General features: G+C 40.0%; 1 protein-coding gene across 14 annotated transcripts in view; it reads left to right on the top strand.

Moving 5' to 3' along the window:
* KALRN (kalirin RhoGEF kinase) overlaps positions 1-19,679 on the top strand; it is a 465,290-nt gene that overhangs the window by 201,989 nt on the left and 243,622 nt on the right. For all 14 annotated transcript variants that reach the window (XM_071435302.1, XM_071435301.1, XM_071435303.1 and 11 more), the window contains 2 exons: positions 11,046-11,168; positions 17,973-18,164. In XM_071435302.1, coding sequence (XP_071291403.1) covers positions 11,046-11,168; positions 17,973-18,164 — 315 coding nt within the window. The remainder of the gene's footprint in view (positions 1-11,045; positions 11,169-17,972; positions 18,165-19,679) is intronic.

Below are 19,679 nucleotides of genomic sequence, written 5' to 3' on the forward strand. Positions count from 1 at the left end.
CAAGAATCTTCTCAAGGCATTTGTACTAATTTTTCAGATGTGGACAGCTGTCCATCAGGAAGGGCAATCTTCTGCCAGACACTGATTTCTGTTGAGCTGGATTGGCACTGGAGCAGCAAAATTAAGTGCAAAGGATGCATAGTTCAAAGCTAAAAATTGGGAATTAAAAACCACAGGGGTTAACTGCCTTGCCTCCTGTTGCACAGGAAGCCTGTCCTGCAGTGGGAGTCCCGATCTGATGTGTAAAATAAACATCTCAATGCTTTCCTTCTTTCTATATTAATTCATTCTGCCCTGTGCTGCCAGATCTGGTGGGGTTTTTTTCTTTTATTGGCAGATAAACCTGTTTCCTCCATAGCACTTGGAATTGAACCTGATCTTTTTGATGGGAATGTAAAATTACTAACAATGCCTCACTCTGCTGCTGCAGCTCGGGGTGAGGAAGAGTTGCGCGTTTCCTTCATGCTGAGCGTGCCCTGTAGCACAGTTACCGTCGGGATCCCTCGCTTGTCAGAGTGACCCTGAGAAAAGTTAGAAAGTCTCTTTTCCCAGCCCAGTGCTCGAAGAAGGAGTCAGAGCTCTTCATTTCTCGGTCTCAAGGTTGTTTATTGTTTCTTATCTATAAAATTCTTTCTCCTGTCCTGCCGAGGTCCATCCAGCAGGACAGTTCCAGGCACTCTGCCTGCCCCCGGGGCGGTGTTATGTCTTTATACTAAAAACTACATATACAATGTTTACCATGACTTTCCAATGTTAGACAGTGAGCTTCTACTCTAAACCAATCTGTAAGTGCCAACATCACAGCAGAAGATGGAGGCCAAGAAGAAGAAGGAGAAAGGCTGGACATGCCCAGTTCCCTCCATCTTGCCTCCTGAACCCCCATACCAAAAACTCCAAAATCTACTTTTCCACCCCATGATAACTTCACTATTATTCTACCTAAACTGTTGTGGCTTGCTGATCTTCATATAAGGTTGGTAATTTGCTCCATGGGTCATAATCAAACCCACAGGTGTTTTGGGCTCTGTGCCAGGGCTTCTGAGCCCCCTGGCAGGGTCCTGGACGTCCTGGACAGCCAGAGGAATGTCCTGGGTTCCCACAAGTTGCAGCACCTGGAGCCACTCTGTCCCACTGACACTGGGGCGTCCAGCACAGCTCGTGACCTCTCAGTGCAAGGGGCACAGCCAGCCCTGCCCAAGCCATGGCTCTGTTCCTGCTCTGTTTCCAGGCTCCGGCAGCAGCCGCCTCGCTGCCCGTGAGGAAGCGGCTCCGCAGCCGCTGTGGCTGGAACTGGAACATGGTGTGCTCTGCTATTTGTAGTTTCCTGCTGCCGACACTGGATACGCAGTTACTATTCCTCCTGCTTCCTCCTCGAACATTAGAATGGGTCCAAAAATAATTGAAGGCAGTATGTTCTGATGGAATATTTTTGCATTTGCAGAAATTTCCTCCTTCTTTCGCTTGCCAATTTTGATAGGGAGCATTTTGAGACTGTTTCAGCATCTCCGACTTGGCACCGCTGGGAGGCACAGGAATGCTCCCCTGATCAGTATGGCACAAAAATCAGTTTGGGCACATGAATACAGACTTAAAACTCATTTTTAAGAATGATTACAGCATGTTTTAACCAAAAAGTTCTTTAGCTTTAACTAATGAAGATGAGAAGACCCAAATGCTCTAGACGGTAACAAAGCCTACACATCTAGGCAAAGATGAGAAAGCTGGGTTATTTTAAACTTATTGCTTTGATCCTCAAAAAGGTTAGGTGGCAAGAGACTAGCTGTCAGGAAATAATGTAATTAAGCTGTACATGAGGTTCACAGACTTATTGTGCAGCATCTTTCAGATGTAGCGATGTGATTATTTCTAAATTAATGTCTTCCTGGCCTGGCTGAAATGCTTTCAATGGCCCACACTTGGCAGTGCTTGGGGTCTTAAAAGTGTGTCTTAAATTACCCTTTATATCTATTTATAGAGAGCAGATAAAGGTGGGTGTACAGCTGAGAGGTTGTCTTCTCTGGAGCTGGTGAGGGTTGAAGAGGAAAAACCAGGAGCATGGTCTGTGGATAGCTTCCAGAAGTATCAGTGTAATTTTAAACCAGGTGGCTCTGACTTTTCTTCTTACAAATCATGCACATTACAGAGAATGTAATTCAGAAATATTTTCTTGAACCCTCATGTCTTGCAAGACCCCTCTGTATTATTTGGCACCAGAGTCCTGGATGCCTCATGTCCTGCACAGGTGCTGAAGAGGTGTCACGGACAAAACAGTCTTGAATTGAGGAATTTTACTCAGTTTAAAGCTTATGAACACAAACTTCTGATCTTGATTTGGGTGTTGAAAGGAAAAAGCAGGACACACTGCCATAAACACCTACTTTTCACCAGCTTAAATTTCCCTCATTTGTGTCTTGGTTTATACCCAGTCCATCAAAAGTTTTTTGGTGGGCTGGTGGGCAGCAGAGCATGTCAGGGATAATATTCACATAAGTTTCTTTTTGCTGCTATTACAGCTCTTCTCTGATTCTTATTTTCTTTTCTGCTGTTGTTCCTTAGAGTTCCTGCTCTGACGCGGGCCACTCGTCCCTGAGGTGTGACACCACAGTGTGTCTCCAGCACAGTATCCCTCAGCAACCCTCATTTTCTTTCCCTGACACTTTGTGTCCAGGTGTTTCCTGTCTGATGGATGTTCTGGCAGCATGGTCAGGCACTGGCATGTGATGATTCTCCCTGATGGGGCCTCCCCTGGTGCCAAAGCTGGTAGGAAGTGGGTGGAGGCAGCTCAGGGACCCCCTGAAGGCCACCTTGTGAGATCCAGGGGCACTGCTGAGGGAGCAGTCAGGTGTTTAAAGCTGTGGTTACACCCAGCTGCATTCCTGGACCTCAGACACATGTGGGTTTGGTAGAGGAAATGCCACAAATCTGGTACAAACCAGCAAACATCTGTCTGGCTGGTTTGTTCTTAGTGGCAGCTATTTGGAGTCACAGGAATGTTACACATTCAGCCAGGAATAGAACCAGGGTCTATAACAAAGTCACCAAACTCCTACAGCATTTTCATCTGAATGAAAATTTCTTCTGAAAACTGAAAGGAAGATCCCCATCTGGGGAGGAAATTTTCATAATTTACACTGTGTTTTCCATTCATATGGCTGTTTTCTGTTTACATCTTTTAGTATTACATTTCCTATCCAACCAATGAATTAATTTCCACCTAGACAGCAAGCAGTTCTCTGTAGATGATCTGTGCCCAGAAAAGGCCATTTCCATTTTAAGGAACAGTGACTCCTTTCCAGGAATGCTGGAAAGTGTTTGATGTTACTAAGCGTGGTGGAAAGGTGCAATATCTAAAAAGCAAGCAAACAACGCAGATGTATAAAAACACACCCAGATGTCATTAGTTGTATTTATATGTTCAGGATCTGTAATTTTCTCCCACCTTCAACAATAAAACTCCTACTTCTCTATTCAACATTGTAGGAATCAGATGCCTTACTTTGTACATGGCTGTGGCTTGATATGTGTCAGGAAAAAAATACACAGATCTCTTACTCTGGCATTTAGTGGGAACATTCAGTGTGAGTATGTTGGAAGTGGTGCTCTGCTATAAATACAAAGCTATTTGTCACGTCACACATCTCGCTAATTTTCTAGTGGGTTGACAATTGGGCCCATTGTCTGGAATAATTTAATGTGCTGTAGCCTTACTTACTGTACTCTATGAATCATATACACAGATATTCATAATGGAAAAACTGTGTTCATGCAGCATTGAGGTTTACACAAATACAGCTGTGGGTCTGAATCTTCAGCTGGTGTAAATTGGCCTTGTTGGAAAGACACCAATTTATCCTGGCCATGGACTGCACAGAGCACATGTGAAAGGGAAAGATCTGGCAGAAGGATTGGCTTGTCCGTCACCATCTGTAAACACGAGACAAACACAAAAACAAACACAACGTTGCATTTAGGCCCTGGCTTAGCAAAGCATTTAGATGTATGCAGAGTTCTATTTTAAAGCTACAAGTGCTTTGATTTAATTAAGGATGTATTTATAAAGTGGCAACAGGAATTACAGCAGATTGGAGGTTTTTTTATTGAAACAATTTTCATAAAATTTGTTGATTAATGAAAAAAAAATTAGATGCGCTATCAAAGTTTTCTTTAAGTCCAAAATTTATTCTGGAGCCAGTACCCTCCTACCTGAGCACATCCATTTTCCTGGTCACTGTGGAGGTATTCAGCCCACTGTAAGAGCCCGGTGGCACTGATGGACATTAATGACCAATCTCACTGCCAGCTTTGCCACAGCTCTGTTCTGCCTGGCCACAGACCCTGCTGAGGCAGACACTGATCCATCAACTCATTTTGTGGCATGACCTGGGACCTCCCTCATTGCTGTGGACCTGGGGCAGTATCTGAGCCTGGTTACCCTCACTGGGCCTGATCCTGGCCTGCTGGTTGACTTCATAGCTTAAGCTTGGACTTGCCTTGTCACCAGAGCTTGTGCAATGTCCTCTTGCTTAAGTCTTGTTGCTGTCAGTTGTAAACCTCAGGGGCTGTGGGACAGGCTCTGGTTAATGAGCCCCCTGTTCTACCTGCTGAATCTTTATTTCTGGCTCCTGATCCCTTTGGGACCAGCTTGCCTAGACAGCCAGCATCAGTCCCCTGTTCTGCTGAATTTAGCTCAGGGGCTTGACTGGAGGGATTTTTCTGTATTTCAGGTAGAGCTCCTGATTCTTCAGGCTGTTGGCATTTCCCATGTGCTCCTTCCCAGAGGTGTTGCACTTCTGTTGGCCTTTCCCAGACGTTTAGGTGACCTAGACATATGGCTGGTTCCAATTAAACTGTAGTTTTGATTCTAGTCTGGAGACACTGGGGGAGTTTCTTGATTGCCTCTTATAAAGTTAGCTCACATGCAAATTTTTCCTGGATCATGCCCTTGCATGTCAGTAGACTATGTGTGTACCACAAATCTGTTACCCAGTATTCTTTTTGTTCAAATACTAGCTAAACTCAATTGCAAAAGATGTAAGAAATATGCCTTGATTTTTTGTTTAATTGAGTTGTTGAGAATACTTGAACTCCCTTAATGAGATAGGAACAGACCTTGTAGCTGGAAACTTTGTAAACCTCAAGAGAGGGACTCTGGCAGTTACTGTTGTGTGTGTGTTATTGTTTATATTGTGGAAATATATAAAATGAACTTGCTTAGCTGTAGATGCTCTCAGAGTGGAACTTTCCACTTTCTGTTGTAGATTATTCAGTTTAACACTGGCTGGACAGTTTTGAAAATACGAAATGCGTGTGGACTCTTAAACGGACATCTCTTTAATAAGCAATGTATGCTTACCTCTAGCATTTCCCAACCTGTGAATCATGGATATTAAGTTCCTTAGTGGTTGGTAAAGGTATTTGATAAACAGATTTCTTCTTTGAAGACCTTAAGTGGCTACAGTGCTTGCCTTGAAAAAAATTATGGGGTCTACAGATTGGAAGAGATTGGAAAGCACTAATCTAAAAGGGATTTCATCTGGCATATAATTTCTGATCTACCCTCTCCACAACTACAGGCAGGACATTCTTTTAGGTTAACATTTTTTGTCTCTTTGTTAGCAGCATATGGAGGCATATTGAGAGAAGGCATTTATGACTACCTGGATTTCAAAACCCTGTCTTGTATTTTCCCTAAGTGCTCTTGAACTTGCTTTTATTCAGAACATCATCCGAGTTGTGCTTGTCAGAGCAAATCACATAAACACTACCGGTCTTTGTCAGTATTTGTGCAGGGAACTACCAAGAGAAAAGATAGTGAGGCAAAGCAGAAGGTACTGACGTTGATCCAGCAGCTGTTGCTCTCCCATTTTTGTATCTCCTTTTCTAGAACTGATGGCAGAAGCACTGCACAAGTTATCCTAAATGATGTCAGCTGGAGTATTTCCAAAAAAGAAATAAAATCAACATTTCACAAAGTCCTTAGGGTTAGTCCTTAAAATCTCAGTTGGGATTGAAAGATATCCATGAACTACAAGTGCAGAGAAAGATTGTGTAAGAAGCTTCAAAGGAGTTGGGCTGTAGTAAAACAAACAGCATAAGAGACAGTGACCCCACCTCGTCCACACTGGAAAAGGTTTAACACTTGGGAGAACTTTTTTAACTTGTAGGGAAATGTTGACCTAAGAGAAAATGTGTATAAGCTGGACATGAGCCTTGTGTAGACAAGAGTGTATGTGAAGAGCTCAGTAACAGGAGCAGAAAGTTTTTGGAATTGCTTGTCATAGGAGGAGCTGGGCTGTAGCACTTCACTAGCTTTCAGGTGGAGCTTCATCCCTTTATGAAAGGAAATTTTATGCTGTGGTTGGCTGCCAAAAGCAGTGGTTGGACTTGACCTGAATGTCCCTTTGGAACTGTTTTCTTTATATGTACCCTATATTGTTCCTCAAGATTACATGGCTATAATGGTTATCATTCTGCCCTTAATTAACCATATGAGTTTGATATTTATGGCTCAGAACTTAGAAAGAAGATGATTTGCTACAAGCCAGTTCATAATTAATTCCAGCCCTAGTATGGTGTTCAATAGATTTGGGATTTATTATTTCCAGCATGTATAAACAATTTCATTAATAAATATGTTCGGTTCACTGGCTGCCAAGGCCATGAGGACTGTAATCCTCCCATCAATACCACTGGCATGAGGTGGGCTGCCAGCCATATGCTGGGCACATCAACCTGTGGTGCTCTCCACCACTGTGTTCAGAATCCAGTGCTAATGCTCCTCAGCAAGCACTGACAAAAGCCAGAGAGCAGAGGTTTTTATCTGAAATTATGTTATAAATCTCATTTTAGCTGATGTAGAGCTGGACTGTGCACAGCCTGCATACATGCTGTTCCATATCCGTGTGTTTCTTGTCTGTTCTCAAACAGCTGTTCTCACCCTGTACTCACTGGCCTGCCAGATGTTACAAATCCAGGGAAAATATGGAGTCACATTCTCCCTCTGTAGGACTTATCCATGACCAGCTTGAGTCCTGCTGTTTGGTCTAACACTTAACCTGGATTTTCTAGTAACTCATCCACTATGATGACAAAACATGAGGTTAAGAACTTGTTGTTGCCAGCAGGACTGATGCTGGAGTTGTAATCTGATACCCTAATCTCGAGTGAAGTTGCCTCAAGACCACATCTATAATAATTACTGGTGCTTGTATGATCGCTAGTGACAGTGAGACTAGATTCTTAAAATGCATAGGGAAGAGACCCTTTGGATCATTCTTAGTTTTTCTGACTCTCATAAAAGACTAATTACCTTAATTAAATGTAGCACTTCACGTTCTTCAGCACAGGCATTCAATTTTCTTTATGTATTTTTAGAAACAGGTCTACAAGAGATAATCACACTGAAAGTTTATCTTTTTTTTAAGTGTGCTTAGTCCCTCCCCCTGCTTCCCAGTCACTGGAAAACTCCTAAGTACTTAACTGGTCTCCAGATTATCTACAGCAATGTGGAGAAGTTCCAGTCTGGGAGACACTGAGGACAGTTGGTTCATGTGTTTTTAGTGATGTAATGTCCAATCTTAGTTATTCTGTGCTGCTGTTTAGTGTGAATTCATGACTGCAGGAGTGATTAGAAGGCTTGAGAGCAGAATTATTTCACTGGCAGTCAGCATGACTCCAACTAATAAGTAAGTCACAGGAATAATTAAAGATCCATTCATTTTGTGATAATCACTAGACTAGGTTTGTTAAGAGAGTCTTTTTCATGGATGGGATGAAATCAATTGATACAGTGCTGTAGAGCAATGTTAGAATGACACAGAAAATCTGTTTGCTGAGACATTCTATCTGGCCTAAACTGATCTCACGGGGCACATTCTCCACTCTTTGATATTTATTGTATTAAAAACTCATTCCTTTGACAGGGAAATTGACTTGTCAAAGGATCTTGAACATTTTTCCAGGAGCCCACATTAGCCCCTTGAAACTGGGGCAGTCCTTGCAGGGTTGAGAGAAACAGCAATAGTTGGGTCATTGCCACGTTCACATCCGTAATGGTGTGTTTTAATTAAACAAACGAGGGAGCACACTCGCTTCAGGAACACAGGAAGCATCAGAGTTTCTCATGTGGAAAACAGGTTTCACTTGAAAGCTTTCAGGAAATATTGCTGGTAATATGGGCCAGGCCAGACAATGCTGACAAACCTTCATATCAAAACCTCCTGGCCACGCGTTGCAAACTCTCACGGCACCATCACAACTCACATTTCATCTGGTATTTCAGAGTCTCAATTTGGAGTCACATTATTAGGAGAAAATTTTGGAGTTTTTGGTCAAAGAAAAACGTTTGAAAAACACAATCCATTGTATCTCAAAAGTAAATGACCCCCTTTTTAGGCATTTATTTAAATCCCATCATTTTTAAGGAAATCTTGTGACCTGTGGTGCTGTGTAATACTTACATATTTCATTATAGAGGTCTATTGCTCAGTGTTGCTCAAAATTCTTGAAGAGCATCCTTTAAACTGTTGTTGTTATATTTCAGTTGATTTAATAAGACCAAAAAAAGGCAAATAATCTCTTAAACTTCCTTTCTTTTTCATAATAGTTTATTATTTTACATTAAAAGGGAGAAGCATGGTTTAACTTAAGCTAGGTTCTCATCCTGCAATAAGTTTATAGATTAGATAAAGGAAATGCTCCCAATCCACAGAACAATAGATTACTTGTTTAAATTACTTGTCTTAAAAAGATCCTGATTTGGCTTTGCTGAGCATAAAATATTAAATTTATTGTTTATTTTTAGTGGATTGCTGCCAATTTTCCCTGACTGTCTTTAGATTGTTTAAAACATAAAAAAAAAAAATGTTCTCATCAAACGTATATCTACTTACAAGAAATCTCTGTTGGTCTTTCCACAGAGACATAAAATCTTGTTGTTAGGACTTGAACTTGTCTGTAATGGAAGTTTCCTTTCTTTTTTACCTTTATGTTTTTCCTGTCCTTTTTTTTTTCCTTTAAGCACACAAGTGTGGCAAATTATGTTGTGCTAACGTTGCTTATTAAATCTTCATAAAGGGAGAAAATGGAATCAGGTGAGAAAGCTTTAATGTCTCCTCAGGTGTAGTAGGTAGTTTCATTCTGTTTAATTGAGAGTAAAGTTTGAAAACTCTGACCTCATCCTTGCAAAAATTTTGTTACTTATATTTCCTGAAAAAAAGGTGATAGGCCTGATCAGCTCCATTGGTGGAAAGTATCCATGTCATTGATATTACTTTAGACTTGCATCTTTGTAACTTGAACCAAATTTGGCTTTTAGGACTATTTATCAACAGAAAATACAAGGCTGATGTAGACTCTCTAGCTGCACGTGTATTTTCATAAATAAAAGATTAAGAACTCAGTCATATGTGACAGTTTCTTGGGGACCAGGTCAGTGTAGTGTGTCTGGTGACACATGGAATGTTTATTTTTCTTGTGTTGAAAGGGATATTCAGTGTTATTTTAGCAAATCCCCTCTGTACAGCAGGGCACTCCCAAGCTGGATTGAGTGCTCAGCATGAAATGCTGTTTTTTCCTGCAGGAATCTTTGGTGACCCATGCAGGGCCTTTTCTCTCCTCTCAGGAGCCCCATCTCCACAGGGAATGGGCAACTGACCCTGAGCAACTGCAGCAACAGAGCAGTGGGCTCTGAGTGTTCTTCAGCTGTCACAGGTCAAAAGTTGTTATGCAGTGCTAAAGAACAAACCAGCTTTTTATTGGAGGACATGTAAATGATATAACAGAGATTTGGACTGATATTTGACCCTAAGGTGGTTACTTAGAAGCTGCATCACTGCCTTTTTACCTTAAAACACTTAAACTCTTTACACTTAAAACACTTTAAGACTATCTAAGACCAGGGGCTGCACTGACCTGACCTGTGCAGCCTCCATAATTAGTTTTTCGTTTTTGTAATGAATTAATGAGTTAAGAGTGTTTTTTAATTATTATTATTATTATTATTATTGTTATGATGATGAAAGAGTCCTTATTAATGAACAGTTCCCCAGGTTACTGGGATGGAAATAAGAAAACATGGTTTTAAAGGGATTCTGCAAAAACAATATTTGCAGAAAAGGTCTGAGATTGCAATTGCCTGCAGAGCTGCAGTCAGGAGTAAAGAATGAAAAGTTCTCACTGTGAATGCATTTAGTCTCTAGCACAACACAGAACAAGCTAAAACATAAATGCACTATCTCTTAGCTGGCTTGTGACAGCTTATAATGAATGAATGGGCTGCAGATTGAAATGTCATACTGACGTGCTTCTGAATAAGAAATGAGTTTCATCAGCTTTATTCAATATATTTCTATCCGTGTCTGAAGTACTGAACAATCCATTTTGCTCGGGAATACATTTGGAAGTGGAAGAAGTTGAAATGTGTGCTCTCTATAGATATTAATAAAATACTTTTTTTATTTTTTTTCTCTTCATTCCCAGAAATAGTAAGTCGCAGAAAGGCTGGGTTCTGACTTTGAGCTTGGAAAGATCTAGGAAATAAAAGTGTAGGAAGTCAGCTGGCTATTTGAATGTAATATTTGGAAACTTTATATATAAATAAAAAAGAAAGGAGTTTGAGAAAATTGCATCACTAATATTTATTGATTTTTTAGTACATTTGTGAATTAAAGGTACTTTATCAACTGCTAGATCTTTGGGCAATGAAGCAATCCCTGATTACAGTTCCCTCTGCTGACATTTTTCTGCATATGAAATTCCCATTACTTATAGGACAAGACTGTGGGATCAAGCTTACTGAATAACATGTTTAATAAATTATTTTTCCTGACCTATCAGTCTGTTAATAGTGAAATTTGGGGATAACTTCAATGCTTCCATTGCTCAGCAACAGTTTATTTTATTGAGGATCATAGGTGAGATGATTTTGGCTGTGTTGCATACATGTCTATCTCAGAACAGGATTTTTATATTTTGCACTGTCTGTTACTGTTTCCCTTCTTGTCTAACTCTGTTTTTTTTACCTCTCTCCGTGTGAACCCTTCTAGATGTTCGACTGGATCAGCCACAACAAGGAGCTGTTCCTGCAGAGCCACACAGAGATCGGTGTGAGCTACCAACACGCCCTGGACCTGCAGACACAGCACAACCACTTTGCCATGAATTCCATGGTGAGTTGAGGGTGCTGTGAGCAGCACAGGAGGGAGGAGAGGGCCAGCACAGGAGGGAGGAGAGGGCCAGCACAGGAGGGAGGAGAGGGCCAGCACAGGGGGCCGCATCTCCAGTGCTCAGGGAACGAGGGACCTGGGAGAGGCGATGTAAGGAAGGTCAGGCTGGATGGGGCAGCAGCAGTGTTGCTCTGTCCAGCCAGACACTGATGTATGGTAACTTCCTTGACTTAAGAGCAGCTCAGTCCTGGGGAGTTTGTTTACATTTTGGAGAGCAAATACATTACTTTTTAAGTTTTCGACATTTCTTTGACTGGGAATTAATGAGAGCTGTAGGATGCACTTTAATAATTTATACTTCTCTCTCCACAGAGGGTGGAGGTATACACCTTAAATATAAGGTACTTTTCAAAACCTTGAAAAGGAGACACTAATCAAGCTGTCAGTTGTGGCCACAGTGGGATTTTGCCTTTTTCTGTTGTTAATTGGTCAGAACTTTTGAATCCAACTCAATTTACCTTTCTTTTTCAAAAAAGAAAACCATCATTATAATCATTATACCTTTTAAAGTGCTTTGGTCATTTTCTTATTCTTTCCAGACATAAGGTTATTTGTCCTGGAAACTGCCCTGCTTTCAGCACAGAAATGAGGACAGGATGTATTGATGTTTTGATCATTGCAGTGAGATGGCAAAATGCACGTATACCCCCTGCTGCAACTGTGCAGTGCAGAGATGAGCCCTCTCTGAACACTGTCAGCTGCAGCAAAGCTTGCTCTGAGTGAAGCACTCCAGAAGGTGAAACCTCCTCCTGCTGTGCAGGGTCAGGCTGCAGCTGCAAGGGGCTGACACCTCAGAGGTGGTTGAAATTGGTGGTGTAAGGCACTGGAGAGCAGCTGACTGAAATGGGAAAAAGAGATCCTGACTACCCCAGGAAATTGAGGACCCCACATTGCTTTCATCAGGTTACAGGCATTAACCCTGGGGTTCTGGCCAAATTCCAGGTCAGGTAATTAACTTCTCTGACCTGAATTCCACAGGCCACTTCCACCTAGCTAGCTATTCCTCACTTCAAGCACTGTGCCTTGCTAGGGCATTGCATAACAGTGGGAGATGAGAAATGTTTGTAATGCCTATTAATGTGTTTATTGTGATTATATCAGAGCAGAGCACTCAAAACCAGGCTCTAGGCACCTGATAGTTAAACTTGCCCTCACAGTGCCATCTAGCAAAATCCAGGATAACACTGTTTTCATATAACAGTGCTGCTCTCAGAGTCCCAATAAGTAAATGTGTCCTGGAGGTGAGTGCATTAAAATTCATTTGACTTGTAAAATATGCAAATTCAGTCATAATTCTTCAGAAATACCATTAGAAGAGTCAGGCTTGAGGATCTCCCTTTATCCTTTTTTGTGCTAATAATACAACAAAATATGGTAATGTAAAATAATGGTGTCTAGTATTCTTTTCTTAAAATAACTGGGAGTTATGCTTGGTAAGAGATCATTGCTGTTAACAGGAAATTAATGATTTTGGTAGAAATTTGATGTATAATTTAGCTGGATCTTTTTACATGCAATACATCAGCAACTGTTGGATTCAGAATAGCTCAGCTGTTTATTACTCAGAAGTATGAGTAATAAAATAATGAAATCTTGAGGTGCTTTTTTTGGATGTGGGGCTCGGGCTTTTTTATGGTATTGAATTTTGTTTTGTTTTGTTAATACATTAAAATCAGTATCTATTGGAGATCTGGAGGAGGACAAAGTAGCTAAAGATGGCTGCATGTTTAGCAGGGAAAAAGCCTACAAACTTCAGGGAAAGCTGGATCCGATTTTGGATCTCTAAGGTGTTTTGTTTTGGTTGTGTTTGTTTTTGGGGATTTTTATTTTCTTTACACTGTGCCTACTGTCCTTTAAGCCTGGCATAACTAAGAAAAATTAAAATACAGTCTTCAGTTCCTCTAGAAAATGCACATCCCTAATGTTTACTGGGTCATGCCTTTTGTTGCATGATCTTCCTGTACACCTCCATAGGCATGCTGTGACCAAAGCTCCCTTTTGGAAAAACAATTTGCTTCTCTGTTTGTTGCAATAATTCTTCCTTCTAAATGATCAATATGGAATGTGGGAAATCATATATTTGAGGTAATAAACTGTAGTGTGGTATTTTTCTTTCAAATAAGGAGCATAGATTATTTTTTTTTCCCTGTGATTTGAGGCGGTGCTTGTTTTCACTTCAGTTTCAAAATAAATTGTTACTCTTTATCACAGCTGTATAATGTTTATACTGAAGCAATAATACTTTTCACAAAGATGAATATTTAACTCAGACCTTTTTCAAGCAATATCAATAATCTAATAAATTCACTAGAAAACAAATCCTCAGTGTTCCAATATGGCACAAAGCATATTACATGTAGCTCAGCACTTGTATACCTGGTGTACAAGCCATTTGTTCTGACCAAAGTTATTTGTATGTCCCTTGCCTGGACTTTTTTATGCCTGGATCTGATAATTTCCTTAAATTATGAGTTCCTGCTTTCTGCACACAAAAATGAGAGTATTCAGTGCTGATACTGCTGCCTGTCCTGCTGGTGTCAGGGAATTATCTGACACCACACAGAGATCCATGTTATCCCAAATCACAATATATTTCTAACACGTTACAATTATCATGTAAAGACTAATAATATCTGTTGAAAATTCCCAATATCTTACTTCAATGAATGGTATTTTTCTGTATGTAGGCTGAGTTAAATGCCATCCAATATTACATAGGCTACATGTAATTGGTCTTGTTATAGAAACTTAAAGGTCTTAAAGATGTCTCATGAGGGTTTTTTTGTCACTGAAATATTCTGCTTTGGATTTATGTGTTAGGCTCATTTCACATATAGTTTCTAAAGTCACAGTAGCACAGTATAAACCGTTTTTTTTTTATTTTATTTTAAAGAGAAGTCCTTCAGCAATCAAATTTGACTTTCAGCTAATCTGCAGAACCCTTGTCTTGTAGTCCACCTTTGCTGCTTGCCATCACAGTATCTCACCTAGTCCTCTAGGAAATGATGAGATGAACACTCCAAATTCCTTGCAGATTGAATGCTTTCCACTGCTCCTTTTTCTTTTTTGAGTGTCAGGCATTCTTTGTTGTCCCAGCCAGGCTTGTAGGGTTTCATTAGAGGGGAGGTCTCCCAGCTTGCCCATGAGGTGATCAGGGATGAATGGCTGTATTTCCCTGAGGGAGATCATTGCACAGCTGCAGCTCCATCTCTGTCAGTGCTCATTGCTGACACTGGGGGCTCTGATCTGGGAGGGAGCTGGGCGTGCACAGTGTTTGCTGTGCTGGTGGGACAGCTGTGTCACACCCTGGGGACCAGAATCGGGCTCTTGGCTGGGCCACAGAAATGGGCTGAGAGTTGGTGGACAAAGAGGGGAATGAGAGCTTACAAGGCACTGCTCAAGGCTTTTGTCAACTGTAAAAGAAACTCTTACCTATCATGATATCCGTGTACATGCGGGGAAATTTTTGTTTTGTTTTCCAGCCCAGTGATTTTTAGAAGGCAAAAATCCCCCTTTTTGGACTAAAGTTTCAAAGTTGAAATAAATGAGTTGTGTCCAAGTCATGGAACATTGCTGTGTTTGAAGGAAAAGTTCCCAAAGAAGTTTTGATTTCCTGTAGAAAATGTTTTTTTTTCATACTGACTTTGATGAAATATTGAAAATAAAAAAATCAAGTCTAACATGAGAAATGCCTTTGAAAAGCATGCAAGTACATGTGAAATAAACTTTGTTAAATGCTGAAAGGTATTTATTAGCTAAAATTTCAGTGCATCCTAGTGTCATGACTACAGAATGTTAACTGAAGTGCTTTTACTTCTAGGCATTAATATATTGTTTCCTCATTTTTTGATCTATTATGCTCCTATATAGCCATAGATGAGTGATCCCTGAGTGGTCTTCTTCAGGGACCCCTCTCAGGTTTGAAAAAAAGATGAGGTTAGGTTTAAATTTAAAGTAAGACTTTCTATGCACCTACTATTGTGAATTTTCTAAGCCTAAAGGAAAAACAAAGTCACAGACATTAGTTACTGTATTGAATTTATTTCCTGTTAAGATTGAAAGATCTATATAATAGTGACACAGAAGAAATCTCAATTCACTCAGTTTATAGAAGTGAACACACCAGAGGGAAAGGAAAATTTAACTTTGTGAAATGTCAACAGACGAATTTCGTCAGCATAGATTTTCCATTTTACTTCAGAACATTACACATTGGCAGATAAAGATGAAAGAAAAAAACCTGGCTTACAATGTTTGTTCAGAAATGTCTTGCATTTTGTGGATTGTGGTCAGTTAAATGTTGGGTTTTTTTCCTGAAAGTAAATTATGGATTGCCTTGAGGCCAAACTGCATTTTACTTCAATCTGCTGCAGCAATACAGAAGAGCCCATCACAGGTGATACTGCACTTGGGTGCAGTTTTTGCTCAAAAATGAGCAGGAGAAGCTCAGGAGTCTCTGTTTTTTGAGCCTTTTCCACTTGGTGCACAAAGAATGGAGGCATGAGCTGGTGATTCCCAAACTGCTTCTTGCTTCCTGCTGAAAAAGCTATGGAGTTAATGGGTTGGTACCCTTCCATGAAAAATTCCCATATAGGAAAGAGACATTTTCCTCCTTATCCCTGTATAAAAATACAACAGACATAACAATATATAAATCTATCTGACTTAAAAACTAGACTCTCAGAACATCTGCTGCAGTTTAGCTAAACTTTCCCTTACCCTCCTGCTGGTTAACACAGCTGTGCGCTGGAGCCATTGGGAACCACAGAATTCACAGTTGTTCCCTCCATGCCCATTGCATCGCAGTGGCTGAGATAAATAAAAAATAAAAATAAATAAACAAAATCAGGATGAAAACAACCATTTTCTACAGGAAATTGAAACTTCTTCATGAACTTTTTCTTCAAACACAGCAATGCTCCATGACTTTGGCACAACTCATCTAAGTTTTAGCACCTGTAGTGATGCTGAACTACTTTCCATCAAAAGGATTGACCTGCAATGTTGCAAAATTATCTTGGCTGAGGTTTTACTCATGAAGGATTTCTGGGAAAAAGGCTTAAACATTTAGTAGGATTTCCAGTTTGTAACCTAGAGGGACACAAAGAAATGTTGGACAGTGGCTGGTGGTCAAAATTTCAAATCATAGTAACTTTTTTTAGTATACTTTAAGCTCCAAAACAGAAGTTTTTATTGGTTTCTCTAGTTGTAGTGAAAAAAGATGGCTATTTCTTAAAAATTAATCTAACAATTTTGAGCCAAATCCAATTTTTAAGAAAAGGCTTTGTGATAAGAGGAATAAAGAAGACTGAAGGCTGGGTATTGCTTTAGATCTATGTTATTTATATGACAGTTGTCACAGTCATGGTTCTGCCAGGGAGAATTGAGTGGCTCAGAGGGCTGGGGCCCAATCTTTTTCCCCTTTAGCACCTAGAGTTATGATGAATGTACTTCATAGTTATCCCACACACTTTGCAGACATATTTTGCCCTGCTTTACAACTTAGTTTGGACCTGTGCCTACCTTGGCAGTGCTCTGTTGCATTTCATGTTTGGATTGGCAGATACCTTTCCACGTTTTGCTCCCACTCACTCTGATGAGATCCTGCTCCAACAAACACTTCCATCTCTGATTTATTATTTGCCCATGAGTAATGCTGCTAAAATCATCAGGGCTGTGTCTGTCCTTGTGCCTGAGGGTCTTACAGATTCTACTCCCAGAAATTTGTAAGGCCCTTTGGAAATATTTTAGAGAGACAAGAAAGCAGCAGTAAGTCATCATTAGCAAAACATCTCAAATTGTGAGATGTTCCTTTCCTCTGGTGAGGAGGAAAGAGAAAGGAAAAGTGCTTACACCAAGTGACTTTCCAGGAATCTGCAGGACAGCTGTCATTTGTCTTGTGATGGTGCATCAGTGTGGGACACTTTCATGATGGCTATTTATTTTCAGCTTACATTCCTATGCAGAATGGGGGTATTGTAATGCAATTATATTGCTGTCTGAGGTTCAGTTTGAGAAAAAAACCATTCTTCCACTTCTTCAAGGCTGAATAAAAACAATAATGGAAAATTCTTATGAAAGAACAGAAAATATTACCCTTTTAGAGGCTTTTGAGTCCTTCTAAATGCAGAATAGCATTGAATAATATCTCTGCTGGAGAACAGCTTAAAATAGCCTGCAGAAAAGATAACATTTTAACTCTACACCATAATGTAATAGACATTTCTATGGAAACACTTATATTTCTATAGGATAGCCTTATGAGCTCTTTTAAATTCTGTAAGACTTTTCCATTTGTTGACTCTACATGTCCATAAAGGATTATCAGACAGTTCTCAAAGGGCATAAAGCAAACCTTTTACCTATGAATATGTGGACATAGCATCCAGAAATATGAATTAATGCAACAAAAATATCAGGAATATTTTAGAAGCAATGAGTACACCCTAACAGGTGAGTGAGTAGCTGAAGTATGGCAAATTAGTTTTACATAAATAAATTCAAGGAGAGAGGGGGAGATAACAGTGTTAGATAATGGCATAGATGTACAGAAAGAATCCAGAGGGATGTGTTTTTAGAGTGGAAGGTATTCTGCCTGCTATTCATGCATATTGAAGCAGGTGGCTGATTGCTCTCACTGAACTGCTTGGCTTTACTCCAACTGATGGTGCTTGGAATGTGTAATGAATGCAGAGGGTGGTCACAGTTCTTCCCTCTCTTTATTTATGTGTGCTTTTTAATTTTCAGAATGCCTATGTCAACATCAATCGAATCATGTCTGTGGCGTCGAGGCTCTCCGAGGCAGGCCACTATGCTTCCCAGCAAATCAAACAAATATCCAGCCAGCTGGATCAGGAGTGGAAGAGTTTTGCTGCAGCTCTGGATGAGCGCAGCACCATCCTAGCCATGTCTGCTGTCTTCCACCAGAAAGCTGAACAGGTGAGTGGCTCTGGGGAGAGGCAGAATGGTTCCCTGCTACCTCAGTAAAGACGATGCTGCAGTTATGGCTTGGTGGGTTTTGGGTTATGTGCACTGAGGCCAAGAACTTTGCTCTTGGGGGCTCAGTGTCCCAAAAACAAACAGTGATATTTCCATCCTAAAAACAGCCCATGTCCCCTGGTGAGTAAGACATCTTTTCACTTTAGTAATGAGAAAGAATCTGATCATAATCGAAGTACACTGGTGCATTAACAAGCTGTTTTATTTCTAATATTTCATTAGTGCTGTGAATAAGCTCAGGATTATTATGGTCAGGAAAACAGTATCTGCACTCATGTATATGTGCTATGTGCAGAGGAATATAACACACATGACAAAGGTGTAGACCAGCAGGCAATTTCTAGGAGCCAAAGAGTATTACTGTTTATGAATATTACGGAATTCATTCCAACACTTACAGTGCTCTCCATAGCCCCAGACATTGTTAGAGCTCACTGAGCAGAGATTTCAGAGACAGCTGTGAACATCAAAGAAAATTTTCCATACCCCTGAACTCTATTTTGTGTCTTTAACAAGTACTAGAACAATTCCGTAGTTCATAGCTAGAATAAAGATTTAAAATGTCACTGAATAAACCTTGTGCTTTTTTTTTTTTGTATCTAAGCCAGGTTCACCTAATGATGATGCTTCAACATCAATGATATGTTGATCACATTCATTTTCCAGTGACAAACACTGCTTTGGGGCTTTCTTCAGTGTTGTTGTGTGCTTGTTTTTCCAAGTAGTTAATACCAAAGTTACTAAGTGGGTGTGCTTGGTATTTATAAAATAACCCATAGTTGAAGCATCTGAAGAAGAAATTGTAAGAGCTAAGAAGGAAACTGTGTCTGTTAAGCCAGAATATATGTGTAGAAAAGGTTATCTTAAAGAGTAAAGATTTTACCCATTGTTTGTTTCTGACTGTGAAATTACAATGGATTTTTCTTTATTCCGTGGCTCTTATTGACAACAGGCAATAGCATAGAGCAATTACTCACCCTACTGGGCATTTACTCATGTAAGCACACTCAGTGCCTTTGATGGGACTAATAATGTATGAAGATGCCCAGTACAAAACCTTTCATCTCCTTAAAATGGGTACTGTAGTGATTAGGTGTAGTCCTGGTCAATCATCATATATTCATAAAGGAAAATCAAAGGATATATAGGCAGGCTGTAGTCACAATTAAAATGGTAGTCACAATTAAAATGTTAGGGTTTATTAATGAATTAGATAGTTCTTGTTTGCTTGGTTATGTTTAGGGTAGTTTTTATGACTTCATAGTTTTTTGGGTTTTTTTTTTTTTTTTTTTTTTTTTTTTTCATGAGTGACCCTCTATTTTTCTGAAGTGTCAGTGTTGTTTGCTATTTCTGAGGAGCTGGTGAGGTATTGTGCAGCATGAAAGGTAATAAACCAGAAAAGTATACTGACCTGCCTGGCACTTCCTCCCAACATATTGAAATTCGTGCTGTCTG

Source organism: Agelaius tricolor, unplaced genomic scaffold (genome assembly GCF_023055355.1).
Source record: "Agelaius tricolor isolate 1412-34295 unplaced genomic scaffold, bAgeTri1.0.p SCAF_10, whole genome shotgun sequence".
Classification (NCBI taxonomy): Eukaryota; Metazoa; Chordata; class Aves; order Passeriformes; family Icteridae; genus Agelaius; species Agelaius tricolor.